This window comes from Scomber japonicus, chromosome 5 (assembly GCF_027409825.1).
Source record: "Scomber japonicus isolate fScoJap1 chromosome 5, fScoJap1.pri, whole genome shotgun sequence".
In the NCBI taxonomy this organism is placed as follows: domain Eukaryota; kingdom Metazoa; phylum Chordata; class Actinopteri; order Scombriformes; family Scombridae; genus Scomber; species Scomber japonicus.
This window is the reverse complement of record NC_070582.1, coordinates 14682304-14699741: the sequence shown is the minus strand read 5'-3', so window position 1 is coordinate 14699741 and position 17438 is coordinate 14682304. Positions and strand designations below refer to the sequence as shown.

Below are 17438 nucleotides of genomic sequence, written 5' to 3'. Positions count from 1 at the left end.
GTGTGTGTGTGTGTGTGTTGGGGGATCAAAGAGGGTGAGAGCAGGAAATGTGTGGGTCCATGACATTGTTCTGTATCTATGTGTGTTGTTCTTGTGTCTATGTTTGCTTGTGTGTTATAGAGTGTGTGTGCATGCTTTAAAATCCTTGCAGTGGAAAAATGGCTATATATTCATGCTTTATTTTCTGACCCCCACCCTCCTCTCACCAGGACCCTATTCCCGAGGAGGTGAAACCAGCTAGAGGTCCCATAGCCGGCGGCACCCTCATTACAATTTCTGGACAATTTCTGGACACAGGCAGTAAAGATGATGTCCAGGTTACTATTGGAGTGGTGGACTGCACTGTGTAAGGATTTCTTTTCTTAATAATTGTCATTCACGCCAAAGACCAATTCTGTTTCACTTCAGTCTCTTCAGTTGATAAGTGCTACTTGTTATTCAGACATTGTATTCTATGCAAATTCTACTGTACGCACACTTTGAAGCCCTTAAATTGATTTTTTCTTTCTACATTCCTGAGGCAAAAATGGAATTGACCTTAACTGTGGTGTCACAAGCAAGGTTTTTTCCCCTTTACCATTTGCCTTCACTGTTGTGACCTGCGAGTGTTCTGTCGACACCAGTCCATGGTGACATTTTAGGTAGAGGTAACGGAAAAATAACGAGCTAGAGAATCAGCAAAGCCAGGACTTAACAAGCTGTCAGGCTGCTGCCATGTTGGCCTCCACTGCATAGTGACCTTGTGTGACCCTTCCCTTCCAGCCAGTACTGAGTTATGTCCTTGTCTCAACAGGGAGCAGTTTGGACAAAAAATCACCTGCAGGACAGGAGAATACCGAGCAGATAAGGTGCCCTCCGAGCTTCTCACAGTCACAGTGAAGTACGGAAAGAGTACCATAACAACCATCCCAAGTGCCTTCCAGTTCTTGGAAAACCCCATCGTGCTGGACCACCAGCCTAAAGGAAGCTTTGTCTGGTCAGTTTAAAGTAGCAGCGAGTTTAGAATATTAATTGGTCTCGATTAATATTTTTAATGTATTGCCTTCATTTACCACCTCACCTGGAAAAACATATTTACTGGATTAAAGTTTAAAGGAAATTGTGATATTTGTCAGGCTGGGTGCCATTCTGTGGTTGTTATATCATTCTACAATGATCCCTTTTGAAATGTTTTACATTTTAAGAAGGAAACACATTAGTAAAACATTTAAAGGGAGCTTTCTATAGTGTTGTGTGTCCTTGGGAAGCAGAAATAACAGTACATTTTTTGTACTTGATGTGTGTAAAGCACGATAACATTTTATGCATCACTTCTGTTAATTGGAAAGTTTGCTACCTCATCTATGGGGATTTCCAGGCGGCTACTTCATGTTTTTCTTATTTTCAGTTGAATTCAAAGGGTTTTACATTTTTAGCCCTACTTGCGGCGCAGTGACTGAAATGTTGGATGGTTTGACAGAATTTTTTTTACAGACATTCATAGTTCTCAGAAGATTAATCCTGATTTAGGTGATCCCCTGACTTCTCCTATACCAATGGCATACAGTGGATATTTTTCTTTGGAGCAAATGTTAGCATGCAGACATACTAAACTAAGATGGTGAACATGGTAAACATATATGTTCCTGAACATTGCATGATAGTATTATCATGTAGGCATGTTAGTATGTTGATGTTGGCATTTAGCTCAAAGCACTGTTATGTCTAAGTGCAGCCCCACAGAGCTGATAGTGTGTCTGTATATTGTATTTGGTAAGCTGCAACATTCTCACTCTCCTAAATCTCTAAAACAGAGTAAAATGTTAACAGGACAAATACTTATTATAGAGGAAATGAATAGGAGAATAAGACCCAGGCTGACAAATATTGCAATTTCCCCTTTGCATACCTCACACTGATGTTTTGTAAAATAGAAAGGCAAAAGAAAAGAAAGGAAAAAGAAAAGTTGACATTGACGACAAGGACATTGAATAGGAGAGTTCTGCATATGGAAAATTGAATTCTTGTCTGAAACCTCTGAAAAGATTGTCACTGCCAAACACCTTTTTGTTTTTTTAAAGTGTGATTTGTCCCTCAAGAGTTGCTGTGTGTGTGTGTGTGTGTGTGTGTGTGTGTGTGTGTGTGTGTGTGTGTGTGTGTGTGTGTGTGTGTGTGTGTGTGTGCGTGTGCGCGTGCGTGTGTGTGTGTGAGACAAATGCTAGTCTTTGATGTTGTAACAAACTGCTTGTTGATTGCTGAAAATGGATGGATTAGACGGTTACCTTGCTCTCTTTTTGTGCAATTCAAAGCACTATGGCAGGGGTGATTAGGCATACAGGCTGGAACAACAGACAGGGTGCTCGCAGGCTAAACTAATTTGTTTTCATCTCTAGTGAAAATTACCCTAGGTGCAATTTAAGAACTGTGTCTGTCTACCCATGAGCTTGTCTCGGATGTGTGTATCTATGCTGATTTTGTGTTTTTGCCCGTGTGTATGTGTGTTTTAGTGGAGGAAGGAACATTGTGGTGACTGGTTCAGGCTTTGACTTAATCCAGACGGCCATCATGAAGGTCCAGGGAGACAACGCGGCAGCTTTTGAGGTGTGTGTGTGTGTGTGTGTCTTCCTCTTCTTTTCCTGTTCCTTTTAATTATCTGCACTCTCCTGCCCATTGTTCCTTCAGTCTGTTGATTACCCATCTCTCACCCAGATATCATTTTACGATCTCTTCTTCACTCCGTCTCTTAACTGTGTCTTTCCAACTACTCTTTGTCTCAGAGAATTTCTACTTCTTTATCTGTTCCCTCCTCACGGTAGCAGTACCGTCCATTGATCACCCCACATTTCATGAGCCCACGACTACAGCTGTGATTCATTCAAACTCCGTGAGGCATTTTCACTGTTCGAGCATGCACACACACGCACACACACACTAACAAACACATACATATCTCCACTCCTCCTTGCTGCCACTGATCAGTGAGATTTCATAAGCCAGTATTACTTCATCTCACTTCTTAGACCATAAATCCATAAACCTGTAGGATTGCAGATAGCAGCATCACTGTTTCACCCCCACCAAAAATAACTATGTTCCTTGTCCAGCTTAATCAAGTAGGATTGACTCTGCCAGGGAACTTAAAGGAGTTGCACACAGCTTGTCGGTGCCTGCCCTCCAGTGTACTGGGCAGTGTTAAGCAGTAAAAAATTTGTTCATTTCATTTAAAGGGATAAATTTAATACCGGCATTAAGGTTGCAGAAGATTATGCCGCTCTCCACCACTTTACTCCTGGCCAAGTCCCTGGTAGCTGCTACCCAGGGACCAGGGAGAGATTTGAAGACTTCTGGCTGCCACAAACTAGCAGCGGATGTAAAATATTATCTCAAAGGCCTTGGCTGGTCAACTTCATAAGCTTCTCTTGGTTTAAGTCTATCCACTGAACTAGACCCAAATATTTTCACTCATTATGGCAGCTGGCCTGTGGTAAAAACATGTTGATTACATTGTTGGTCAGGTTAGCGTCTCAAAGCACTGATGTATTTTTGCTGTAAAGACCCTCCAGCGCTTTGTTGTGATTTTAAACAAAAGGCTTCTGGAGTTGGCTGCACCACCTGTTCATAATTTTAAAATGAGCCTAATTGTAACAAGTCTTTACTAAGTGAGAGATTTGTGTATCACCACACAATCTACATCTTACATAGAGAGTAGTTGTTACTAAATAGTAAAACATGCTACGTGCCAGGTGTAACTGTTGCATCGCTGACTGAACAGGTGTACCTTTCTTATTGCCTGCAATAGTACTCTCTATGGAATGCGATACATTTGTCCAACATGTTGGTAAATCTTCTCTCGTTCAGTCCCAGTTTTTGTTTCACCAAGATGGTAGCATACACTGTAATGGAAAATCCGATAAGTACACATATGAGCATTAGAGGTAAAATGGACTATGTTAAACACATGTGATATGACACTAGAGTAAAATGCTGTTTAAACTGGGAAGATTTCAAAATACATTTCACAGAAATGAAACATTATACCCCAAATTAACCCCAAAATGTTATGCAAAGTTAATTACAAAATAACATTGCTGAAGTTACAAACAAAACTTCATAAATACTATCTGTGACAACACAACACGCATACTGTATATTTGCTAGTTAAGTTAAACATATTGCATGTCTGCTAAAATAGTTATTTTAAGAGGTTACGTCACAGATTCAGAATCTGTAAATTGTAGAACAGCAAATTGTTGTTTTTGCACTTGGGTGAAAGTGAGATGTAATGTGTTAATTAGTGAGCTTTTGAGGTGTTGGTAGCTGGACTTTTTTTTTACCTTTAGACAGGGCAAAGCTAGCTGTTTCCCTGTTTCTAGTCTTTGTGCTGAGTAAGGCTAACAAGCTGCTGCCTATAGTGAACAGATAGATGAGAGTGGTGTCAGTCTTCTCTGCTAGGAAAAGATTCCCAAATTATCAAAATAGTCCATTAACACTGAACAATTCATGGTCAGAAGTGTTTAGAGTATAGGTTCACGGTTTAAAGCAGTGTGATGGGGAAAAAAAACGTTTTCACTAAATATCGCAAGACTCAAAATTTATAGTAGGCCTTCTTTTTTGAAAAGATAATAAATGTATCTTACGCCTTTCAACCCCCCCCCCCCCCAAAAAAAACAAAAACAAAACTTGACTGCATATAGGACTGTGGGGTTTATTTGTCATGCACAGTATTATCAGCCATGCATCGAAACAGTCAGAGAGTGACAGAAATATCACCATCTGTCCAGTTAACCAAAAACAAATAAACAAAGCCAGAGGAAGAATGACTCAACGCGAGTTGTGATTCATCAGAGGCAGCAATTCTACGACGGAAGATTGGGATTTTAGTAGAATGAGTGAAAAGAGACACATACTTTAATTTTACCTTCCCTATTGTGCCAAACTAGGTCTTTTTCCTCCAGCACCCCACAACTGAAACTGTCTTCCCTCATACAACAAAAACATTAATTCACTTCAAAAAACGCCCTCAACGCCCACTGTTTGTCTTTTAATTTTAATCCTTCCCCATATTTTCAGTGTTTTAATACCATTTTTATGTACTTCTTCGTGTCTGGTTTTGTTATAGAATGTAACACCTCATAACTAACTATAACTGCTCTTACTACATTTTACTCTCCGTTCAACACATTCAGGATGCCCAGGAGAAGAACGACACAGTCATCCAGTTTAAATCCCCAACAGTTAACAATTCCCTGTACCATCACTGTAAAACATACATCAAGCTGGACAACTGGGAGAAGGAACTGAAGCCCTTCGACTACCACCCTGACCCTACCTTCAACGAGCTGACTAAGAAGACCTTCACAGAGACCGGCATCATCATTGTCACTGTGAGTACAGAGAAGTCTTTGTGCGAAGGAATTAAGACAAATGGTGCTATTATATGACTTGAGGATAAAAATAGAAAAGATGCTGAATTGCTGTTACTGTGTGGCATATTTTCACTCTTTAGCTACTTATATTCTGTGTGGGTTTCATTGCATAATAGTAGCAATATTTTAGCTCAAGGGACTGATTGTTTTGGAAGTCAAATGAACTGAAGCAAATGCACATTATCAGTTACAATTAGCAAACATTTATTTATTTTAACCTTTATAAACTGATTATAAAATGAAGCTGTGTATATCCATTGCTCCAAAACAGGAGTCATAAGATACATCTGGGGGGTCGTAACATGATTAATAGAATATGTTAGCAGAGAAAAACAATGGTTTAGGCTGTTTGTGTGAATTACTGGATGATTTGACCTCCTTAGGTCTTGAACAGTCTACAATACATTGTACACAGTACACAGTACAAGAATTAAGAATATCTTTTTGGCTGAACGCAGGCAATCTGTGATGAATAATAACAAGTAAACATTGTTTTGTTATAATTGAAAATGGTTGGTAATCACTGATCACTGGTAATCACTTGTAAGGTATAGATTATACTGTATATACCTTGTGCATTAAAATACTCTTTTGCTAGTGTTGTGTAGGATAAATGATTATCACAGTTCAAGTTTGGATTAATTTCTCAAGTGATTGGTAAAGAAAAATATAAATTAAAAAGCTTTTGTCTTCATTCATCAAAATATTGGAGTTAATGGGTAATTATATATGTGTGTTTTTCTTTTCATGCTTAGTTTGAATTAATTAACTAGCTGTATGATTTATGGATGCAGATTGTTTTGTATTAATTGTTTATTGTCTCTAAACTGTCAGAAAATAGTGGAAAATGCCCATGCCCAAGTTGTTTATTTTGTCTTCCCAACACAACTCCAAAATGTATTTATTTTACCATCAGATAACAAAGTGAAATGCAGCCATTCACCACAAATTAGAAGCTTGAACTCAGTAATTGTATATAAATTCTCTGTCAGTGTACTAATTGATTAATTGACAAATAATTTAAACTCCTCTAGGTTATTACTGCGGTGTGTCAGATCCGTAGCTCCATTGTATTCCCTCTTCCACTTTCTTTGGGTAAACACACTTAAGGTAAATTAGACAGGAAAGGCATTTGCAAAAAAGGTCTGAGGCCTTTTCAATTACTCAGACCCCTGGTTTACTTAAGCTAATTTCAACTTGCTTAGATTCCAGACGAAATTAGGATAATTGAAAGCATGCCTGTAGATATAGAAGTGTATTACAGAATCTCAAGTGTGTAATGCGCTGCCAGGACTGTAGGATTGACTGGAGCTGTGCCTAAAGTGTCTTAAGTAAGAAATGTCTAAGAAATGTGCATACAATTAATATAATCTTAATCTTTCTAATTACTGTTGGCACTCACTCGGTGGAACAATCTACAAAATACACAGAAGAGCTGATTAAAACTTTCGATCTAGTCCAAATGACAATGCTTACAATAATGTTGTTAATACTCTAAGTATGATGCATCTGCTTGATGGTGTATAGAGGAAGTAATTAATTTTTCTCTCATATGGAAGAAACTTTTAGCTTTAGTGTCTGTCTACCTTTGCAGGGTCGAGGATTCTCCAAAGCGATGACAGCCAAAGAGGCACAAGCGTTTGTGGGCGATGTTCCCTGTCTGGTTAACACTCTTCAGGATGACAAGCTGTTCCTGGACCCACCTTCCACCCCGCCCCGCGCTCGCTCCAGACGGCACCGTCGGGACACTCGGCCTGAGCTGCTCGATTTAACGGTCAGATCAGACAAAGACCGACATGCAGACTTGCAGATGAGAGCATTCATGCATCATAAATCATGATACAGTACTTCTCTAGGCATGTCCCCTGTACATCTTGAGTGCCCATTCTTTCTATGGTTGAACAATTTTCATGTAGCTACAGGCCCTTAATTACATTTAATTATGGTTCAGCCACAATTGTGATGAATACTGTAACCTCTCCTCTGGGTAATTCTTCTAAGTGAGCTATTGTTTCATTTCTGTGGCCGTGTGCTTCATAAAGAAGTCAATAGTACAGGATAGCAGCATAGAAAAAGTACTTGATTATAAAGTGTCAGACACAATTCATATATGCATTTGTTCAGTTAATGAGCACAGCAACTTGCAGGTAGCTCCAGCACTTAAATATGTAGTCCTGTAGCTGCTTAGCAGAACTGAACAATTACTATGTAGATTTTTCTATCTCCATTTCCTCTCAAACACTGTTGAATCTTTTACCGTTGACCCATAACTGAATACATCTCTGGCAAAAAATGTGGAGAGCTTATGCAGATAATAAGATTCACTCTACTTGTTTATCCACAGATCAAGTTTGGGAAAGGGGAGTGGGTGGTCGGCTCAGTGCGGTACGAGCAGAGGAATGATTTGTCACTCTACATCATCATCCCTGCTGTCATTGTGCCCATGCTGCTCATCATTGCTATCTCTGTCTACTGCTACAGGTAAATAAAACTATTTTAGGTAACTTCACATTTACATATATAATAGTAAGCCAACTACCTGCAATTGCTTTTTTTAACAGTAAATGTGCTGTAAGAAACCTCTTTTACTTAAACTTGTTGATCCCAGACATATCGACAGACAGTTAAATAGCCTCATAATACTCTATATAGTCGCTGTGGGTACTATTCAAGCCTATTTTTTTAGTATTATTCTTTTACGCCGCTTTCTTAGAGACTTACATTTTTCTCACAATAGAAGTTTTTTGGCAGCTTAACCGATGATTTACAAGCCTGCAATTTTTTTTATGCCAAGGGCTCTCTGTCTGCTTGGCTTGTGACCTCTAAAAATGAAGAAAAGTTCTCTTGTGAATGATCCCTCGTGACAGGTTATGGCTGAAGTGCGGATGTGTTGTGATCAGTTCAGCAGGAGTTATGTTTACTTCTCAGATTATTTTATTCGAAGGATTTTTAGAGGCCTGAAGAGAATCCAAACTCTCTTTTAAGACCTCTGAGGAAAACCTTTCAAGCAAACTGAAGGACAAACTTGGATTTTGTATAGAAACAAGTCATGGTTCTCTTCAGTTAGACCGAAGAGCATTGTATAATTTACAGCTATGTACAATTGATGGAGGGGGTATTGTAGCATCCTTGTCCTTCCACCTTGAAGTCTGTGCTTCGCAGTGTGCTGCATTTCATCACAGGTGATGAATTCTCCTCTCAACTTTGCATCTTATAGAGCTGCAATGAGAAATTAGAAAATTAATCTGCAACTATTTTGATAATGGATTCATCATTTTGAATAATTTTATCAAAGAAAAAATGCCCCAATTCTTTGGTTCCAGCTTCTTAAATGTAAATATTGTATTTAATCCTTTGTAATAGTAAAAATTTATATTTTTGGGTTGTGGACGTTTGGTCGGGACAAAAACAAGTCATTTGGTTACATCTTGAGCTGTGGAAAACAGAAATCAACATTTTCTGACATTTTGTAGACCAAACAGTTAATAGATTAATAGAGAAAATAATTGACAGATTAACCCAAAATGGAAAAATATAAATTAGTTGCATCCCTAGTTCACTTTATGAGTAGTAAAGCACTGGAAGTTTTTGACGTCATTTTCTGTTTTGTGTTATAATATATCCAGGAATCTCAACCTTGCAATCTCTTTTGAAAGCGGTTTAAAATGTTAGAGTATTCAAAAGATCAGCTCACAACAGCCCACATGAAAAAAATGAGCTGTGGTGGGATGTCTGTGTGTTATCTATGGGCTATAACCTACTGATGAACCTTCATCATATAATGTTTTTTTCAGATCAGTTAAGTTTTTAGTCCACCAAAGCTTCGTTGATTTGAATCACCAGAGGGACAGCTTAATAGCAGAGTCTCTATTATTAGGGTTGCATTATCTATCCGGTGATTAAAGGAAGAGGTCATTAGAGGAGAGCCTAAATGAATAGACTAATCTTGGTAAATAAACATTGTAGCCTGCTGGGTCAGTGGTGTGCGTCCACAACGAGTATTAGGCTAAGAGGAAAATGGTATTAACAAGCTTTGTAAGATTTATAAGAAAATATTTTATACCCTTCTACTTTTGACATGCAAAGAAAGCAAAGAATCCCACACCACTTTATTCACCACATTTCAATCCTCAGACCTTCATCGGGCAAAGTTCATACAATATACACAAACACTAAATACCATGCATATGAAGGCTATAGGCTCTCTCCTGGGAAAAAGGGGCCAATCAGAGGACGCCAGCAACACTTCCTGGTATGCATACAAATAAAGGTCAATGAGTTCTTCAAATATTAAGCCCTTCCAATTGCAAACAAACATAATACATTTACAAATATTATTAATGGATAGATACTACCATCCTACTATAAATTTCTTTACACTCAATTTCAAGCCAGTATAAAATTCCCCCAGTAAGTTATTGCATGGTAAAACATACACATGATGTTTCTCTGTAACCCCCCCTCCCCTCAAACCATTGCATGGAGTCTGTCATCAACAATTTGATGTATGAAATTATTTTTAAACTCATTTATTCAAACAGATTTTCAACAAAATAACTTAAAATTCTTTCCTTCTGCAAATATTTGCTTTCATGATACCTGTATTGTGTTTTCTTCTACCATCTGTGCAGGAGAAAGAGTCAGCAGGCAGAGAGGGAATATGAGAAGGTGAAACACCAACTAGAGAACCTGGAAGAGAGCGTTCGAGACCGCTGCAAGAAAGAATTCACAGGTATTATCCGTGCTGCTGTGCACATACTCTGCAATATTGCTAATGCCCCTCAAAGGATCCATGTTTCTCAGAAGCTATAAAGTAATGAAGTGCTTCATAGCTCTGATTACATTTCTTTGATGTATTGTGCTGCAGTGAATTAAATAAATTCCCTCGCTTAACATCATGTTATAATCATTATGAGGAGCAGTTTTGCAGTAACAGTAATAGAAAACAATCTTTCACTGCTGAAATTATTTTCCCTGCAATGCTCCCTTTTCCCTCCTCTGCCTCTCACAATTTAAAGATTGAGACAGAGGAGCAATGCACAAATGACAAAAGCTACTTATTAAAGAGGAATGAGCTGGATTTTTTTTTATTCTGTCATGCAGACTTGATGATTGAAATGGAGGACCACACCAATGACCTGAGCGAGGGAAGAATCCCCTTCCTAGACTACAAGACCTACACAGACCGCGTCTTCTTCCTGCCCTCTAAGGATGGTGCCAATGATGTGATGATCACAGGGAAGCTGGACATCCCAGAGGCTCGACGGGCCACAGTGACCCAGGCACTCAACCAGTTCTCCAACCTCCTGAACTCCAAGACCTTCCTCATTAATGTAATTATACTGAACATGGTTATGTATCACTAAATGTCAGCTGTGGTCACAGACTGATACAGATGTCTGCACACACACAATTTACAGCAATGTATGATCTGGGAGCTTTACAAGGCAAATGATGCGTGATACTTTTAAAACACATTTAGATTTCCTAATTTTTCTTTTTAGCCACAGAAGTTGCTGGCTGTTAGGGATGTCAGTATTATTCAGTCCACCACTTTGGTCCAGACTGAGATGGCTCAGCAAAGATTGCCACACAATTAATTTGTGGTTCTCAGACATCCTAATGATCCCTAAGACTTTGCTGATGCCCTGACTTTTGATAGAGGTTAATTTTTGTTTCATGAGTTCATAGAACTTTGTTCCTGAACTCTACCGGTTTCTTTTTATATGCTATTATAAAACTAGAACCCAGGCTTTCTGTTTTTGAAGCTTACCAGGGGTTACATCTTGAGGTGAATCCTCCTGAGGTTGTGATAATGAAGTCTTCTCTTGATTATTGACATAGAAACAGTCACAAAGAGCTTTTTCTTCATCATGCAAGTAACTGCCCAGTCATCCACAAGACTTGTGCTTCTCTGTCCATCAGGTCATTTTCCATTTTCTAGCTTTCCCGCTTTTTAAAAATATTTTAGAACCCAACTATTGATTTTGGCAAAGCAATTTTTTCTTTTGTCTTTTTTTTTAGCCTCATTATTATCTTCTTCACTTCACCTCTTTACGCCTCATATTGAGAGACAATTCTACGTCAGTCTAAATGGCAACTCTCAACTCTAAACCATATGTGAGCTCTTTCGTACATGAACTGACATTTAAATGACACACAGCTTCCTGAGAAACATTTAGTAGCTAAGTGTCCAATTACCTTTGAACCCCTAAACTTTCGAGCACTATGTATTAAAAGGGCTATATTTCCCACACAGTTCTTTCAATATTGATTTAAACCTACTCAAATTTAAAGGTGAGATGTGGCTCTTTAATTTAATTTCCATTCTTTTATTTCAAATTGAGACTGACAGAGACTGAAGAACAAATATATTTGTTACCCTCCAAATACTTACTTAACTTTAAGCAGAGCCTCAGAAAACATGACTGTAGAGTCTTGAATCTCCTGAGTTCATAAAACATCGCCCTGATTAGGAATGAAAAAGAATTTGAAAATACAGTTGAGGAGTTTCTTGTTAATTGCAATGATGGAAAAGCTCACCTAGTTTAAAATATGACTCTTTCATGTGATTCATTATTGTTTGGATGACAGTGGATTTCTATGGCATGGAGCCATAGACTGTATCAGGTGATGGCTATGTGTCTTCCAAAAATGTGTCAGTATGGTTGTGTTTGGTCTCTTCAGAAGATTTGTTGATTGTAAATTAGTTTAGTAACTTATTTAAAAAATCACAGTCTCCTACATCTCTGTGAGCTTTCAAAATATACCATAACCACAATCCGTTATCAGAGTCTATTTTAAATTCAGGTTCTCATCCCTTGAACTGAGTAGCGTTTTAGTTAGTGGAGTACAGTATTTGAGGTGTGAAACAGAAGATATAGCAGAGGATGACTTGTGAAGATTCCTAATAATCCAATTCTGCTGGCACAGAAACGGCCTCTGAGGTGTTAACCACATATGTGTGGGTGATTCCTCTACCGCTAATTGGTATCTTTTCTAAGCCACAATATTTTACAGGGCAGAACTAAATTTACCTTGATAATTATTGTTTTCGCCAGCATTAGTCTTTTGATTATTTAAATGCATATTATGTTTGATTAGCTTGTGTGTGTGGCTCTGTGCATGTGTGTGTGCGGGTATCATCAGGATGATTAATATAGCTTGTCATTTGCCTGTTTCTGTGTGTGTGGTAATGTATTTGCAGTTTATCCGTACCCTGGAGCGCAGTCATGACTTCAATGCCAGGGCCAAGGTATATTTTGCCTCCCTGCTGACAGTGGCTCTGCACGGGAAACTGGAATACTACACTGATATCATGAGAACACTGTTGCTGGAGCTGATGGAGGAATACGTCAACAGCAAGAACCCCAAGCTCATGCTGCGCAGGTGAGTGAGAAGCAACCCAGTGGTGCTGTTCTGTAAATACTGATGCAATGACAATGCCAAAATTTCCAAGTATCAGGTTTAATATCAATAAATTTAGTCCTGCAAAGAGATTTCGGCAACTTGGAGGCAGTTTAGAGCTACTCCAGCAGTCTAGTCAGTTAGTCGATCCAGACTGAAATATCACTACTTGATGGATGCGATTAAATTTTATACAGGGTCTCCATAGGATGAAGCTCACTGAATTTGGTGTCTTTTCCTCTAGTGTCAACAGCAGTTTTCGTTTATCCAGTTAAATATCTCAAGATGTTTTGTCACAACATACACATCCTCCGACTTTTCCACTTGTGCTGCCAGCAGGTTGACATTTGTTGTTTTGAATTAAAATCATTGGTTGAAATACCATTAAAATCAGGATAAATAGACCCTTAGACAGTTTGACTTGTCAAAGCAGGTAAAGTACAAGTGGAATTCATACCATTAATTAATCACAGCTGTATTGTATGTAGGTGAGCCAGCTCCAGGAGTCTGACATTATGCATGCTCACCCACTGTCATGGTTTACTGGAACAGTTAATGGAATAGAGCCATAGTTACTTTTTTTTTTTTTCTTTTTTCTTTTTTACAACTGTGCCTGATCAAATATCTGAGAAATAATGACATTCCCAGAGCCTTGTACATTTTGTTTAGTGCTAATTAAGACAGTGACACCTGCAAATCATCAGCATGTTAACATTGCCATTGTGAGCATTAGTATGCTGACATTAGCATTCAGCTCAGAGCACTGTTGTGCCGCGGTACAATACAACCTCACAGAGCGCTAACGTGGCTGTAGATTATAAGTCTTGTCTAACAATTTTTGCTCTGAGACTGTGAAATGTCTTTTCTTTCTCAGCTCTATTACCACAATCCCTCCATATCTAAACACTGGCAGCAGTATTATCAGCCAGTTTAGGAGAGCTGGGATTCAGTTCAAGATGTAGTGGACTGTTTCATTCTGTTGCCATGTTTTCTGTTGAATTTTGCACCGACTACTGTAGTCCACTATGAAGAACAGACTGCTGCTTGATCTATTCCAGTCCTCCTCCTTCTGCTTCTCCTTCTGTTTTTTTCCCTCTGAGTCCAAGCACAAAGTGTTTGATGAATTTTCTTTTGCTGTTCCTCTTCATCTTCTACTACCTCATCGTATTATTGCCAAAAGCTAAGATGAAAAAAAGTTTATGGTTGCTCTGAATACATGTGTCAAACTTCCTTTATGCAACTTGTTTCCTCCAAGTTAGTTCAGTTTAGTCCTCTGTCAGGATGATTTTTCCCTTTTTTATCACACTGTTTTTATTTTTACTTTGATCATACAAGATTTCCTTATCCTCTTTATCTTCCCTCCTTCCACTTTCCCCAACCCACCTTTCCCCACCACCTTGCTCAGGGAGACGGTATAATATACTATTCAAAGTGTAAAAGTGCAAATCAGGAATCCTAGAGTTCCAATCATTGAAGTAAAAGTTCTCTCACAGCTTTGATTGAATCTGTCCATATTTGTGTAGTCCTTGGTTGAGGAAGGCAGCTCCAGATATAAAATATCCACTAGACCTCATACCACTCTTTAGGTAGTAAATCATGTAGAGATTTTTAGTGCTGAACTAAAATCTTCTTGGCTGCAGTCAAACCTGCAAGCCACATTTTACGCATCCTTATTGAAATGGAAGCTTTAGGCTTATCATTGAGCAAATGTAGGACAATTTGTAATTTATGCTACTGTTGGGTGTTTTTTACAGTATAAATAAACCCCTGCTTTCAACCTTGATCAGAACAATGCTCCTCAATTGAGTTCTAAATCACCTACTCTACTTAAACCAATTTCTATCTTAATAATTATCCTTTTCGAGAGCAGAGCTAAACTGTTATCTTACAAAAATTATCTGTGCACCATTAAGAAATATGACACGTATTAAAAAAATATGTGTGACTGAAATGAAATTAGACCTCAAAATTGTTTATTGTTCAATTAATTGGTTATTTTAGGAACTTGCCAAATCCTGTGGATGTTTTTCTCTGATACTACCTAATATTAATTGCTCAGTGTTTTCTCCCTTGGCGGTATCTCACAATGTCTTTGTAGTACCGGTGTCTGTAAACATTCAGCTGACTAATTTGATTGAAGTAAATAGCCTTCAGACAAAACCTCTAACTTTAGCGTTCTTTGTTCTTTACCCTTTTTCTCCCTGTAATGATCATGTCAAGGTCAAATCACACACCGACAGCCGCCTCCCCTCCCTCAGCAGGACCCACATGTCTGACAGTACAGTCACTCATCACTGCTGGGAGGGGGTTATGTGATCTGAACTGTCTGCTGTGCCTAGGCACGCTGTGACTGGCTGTTATGCAAGTACACATCTTAATTATCCCCCAATGGAGAGGCTCATTATGCTGATTAGGCCATTTTGCCAACACAGGCACCCTTATATACAAGACATTTAATTAGGCAGGCTAACAGCTAACAATGGGCGCCACCAGTGGATATCTGACATTAGAGCGGGTGATCCGTCAAGTGACCACTGACAGGAGTTTGAATTAAAATTTCCTGACACTGCTGTGCAGAGATTTCCCTTGTTGACATTTTATAGAAACACGGTCTTAAATGTATAGCAGACCGGCTTCACCACATCCAATCCATCTACAAACCAAATTATTATTTTTTTAGTTTTTGTGCTGAGCACTCGCAGAATATCAATACACAAATCAACTCAACAACCCAAAAAATTACAAGACAAGTACATAGAGCTTTGGTCATTAGGGGCTCGTCTCAATAAGATATGCACTCACTAAGCACTTAATTAGGAACACCTGTGCAATCTAATCCAATACAACAGCTCTGCCATAAATTCTACTTTTACGAAGGTTATGAATTTTCAGTTTTTGTTGACATTGTCAGAAATATATTGTCCTAATATTTTGCACCTCTCATGAATGTTAATGGTGTGGATAAAATATTAGGAACACTTTTTTAGGTAATCCACTGGCAGTACGCCACCACCACCAATTACAAGTAGAATATCACCTCTCTGGTAATGTCAACAAACACTGAAAATGTACAGTATACGCTTCATGAGAATTTAATTTATGGCAAAGCTGTTTGCATTCGATTGCATTAGATTGCACAGGTGTTCCAGTGTTGTTGTTCATGTGCTTGGTGAGTGTATAGCTTATGCCACGTTGTGTGTGTGTGTGTGTGTATTTTGCTTTAACAACCTGCCCTAATATTGAAGAAATGTGATTGTAAATGAGTTTTCTGTAACTTTCTAGGGGATGCAACAAAAATAGCCTAAAAAACACACAAACATGCAAACAACTACATACACGTACTTATATTAAGGCAGGACCTACACACACACACACACAGCATTTTACACACACTATACATTATTTACATGTATATTATTGATATTTTTATTGAATTGAATTTTTAACACTATTTTCACTGCTGTTTCTATTGTTTCTACATTTTATGTAAGTAGGGTAATATTCACATTTTGATTTCTTGAACACAATCATAAAATATTATGTTTGCTCTATTTCTTAACATACAGTTTTCCCTCACCAAACATATTCAAAGTTTTTCTGAAAGTTAAGTTAAAAGCTGCTCATCTAATGTGTTATCCAGGTCAGAGACGGTTGTGGAGAGGATGCTATGCAACTGGATGTCTATCTGCCTTTACCAGTTTTTGAAGGTATTGAGAAAGTATAACTTTCAGAACTCTAACACAGTCTCATATTATCTTAATAAATCCACTAATTGACTAAAGCAGTAATTTGTCTTTCATACTTAATGTATTTTTGCACTAATACAGAAAATGTGTTCAAAGAAAACTACAGGCTCAGTTTATGGATTTTTTCATTTCTTTCATTAGTTCTTTGTACTGTATTGATACTGTGCATTTATCTGTCTTCTAAACTGCTAATCACAACAATTAGCTTCTTGACAACATCTGTGACAAATTCTAAATGGCTTTGTGTGCTCGTGTGTGTGTGTGTGTGTGTGTACCAGGACTCTGCAGGCGAACCCTTGTACAAACTGTTCCGAGCTATCAAGCACCAGATCGAGAAAGGGCCAGTGGATGCCAGAGTGAAGAAAGCCAAATACACCCTCAACGACACAGGCCTGTTGGGCGACGACGTAGAGTACTCTGTCCTGGTGAGATGGATAGACATGCACGCGCACATACACACACACACACACACACACACACACACACACACACACACACACACACACATACACTCCAGGCAAAAAAAACCTGCACACACTGCTCTGAGATTGCACAGTGTTTTGTGCCTGGTGAACAACACACATAAACACACACACACACACTCACAGTGCAGTTGCCATGGTAACCACCAAAAAACCCCCAGGCGACTGCCTGCTTTTGTGTGACATCCATTTTCAGTGTCAATGTTCTCAGCTCGAAAACGACACAGGCAACACATTCCAATATAGCAGTGAAAAGCATGGCTTAGGTGAAAGTACTACAAGTCGGTACAAGTATAGAGTACAAGTCACCTCCACAGCCCCTTCTCGACCTTCCAGCCTGCACCTGCCCTGTATCCATTTGGGTACTACATGATTTTCAGCCCTTGCGTTTCACTTGG

General features: G+C 38.6%; 1 protein-coding gene across 1 annotated transcript in view; it reads left to right on the top strand.

Moving 5' to 3' along the window:
* The window catches only part of plxnb2b (plexin b2b), a 39736-nt gene that overhangs the window by 13761 nt on the left and 8537 nt on the right, over positions 1–17438 (top strand). The window contains exons 15-25 of the mRNA XM_053318505.1: positions 210–346; positions 794–976; positions 2487–2580; positions 5166–5363; positions 7000–7179; positions 7750–7886; positions 10037–10137; positions 10509–10738; positions 12613–12794; positions 16453–16519; positions 16837–16983. Coding sequence (XP_053174480.1) covers positions 210–346; positions 794–976; positions 2487–2580; positions 5166–5363; positions 7000–7179; positions 7750–7886; positions 10037–10137; positions 10509–10738; positions 12613–12794; positions 16453–16519; positions 16837–16983 — 1656 coding nt within the window. The remainder of the gene's footprint in view (positions 1–209; positions 347–793; positions 977–2486; positions 2581–5165; positions 5364–6999; positions 7180–7749; positions 7887–10036; positions 10138–10508; positions 10739–12612; positions 12795–16452; positions 16520–16836; positions 16984–17438) is intronic.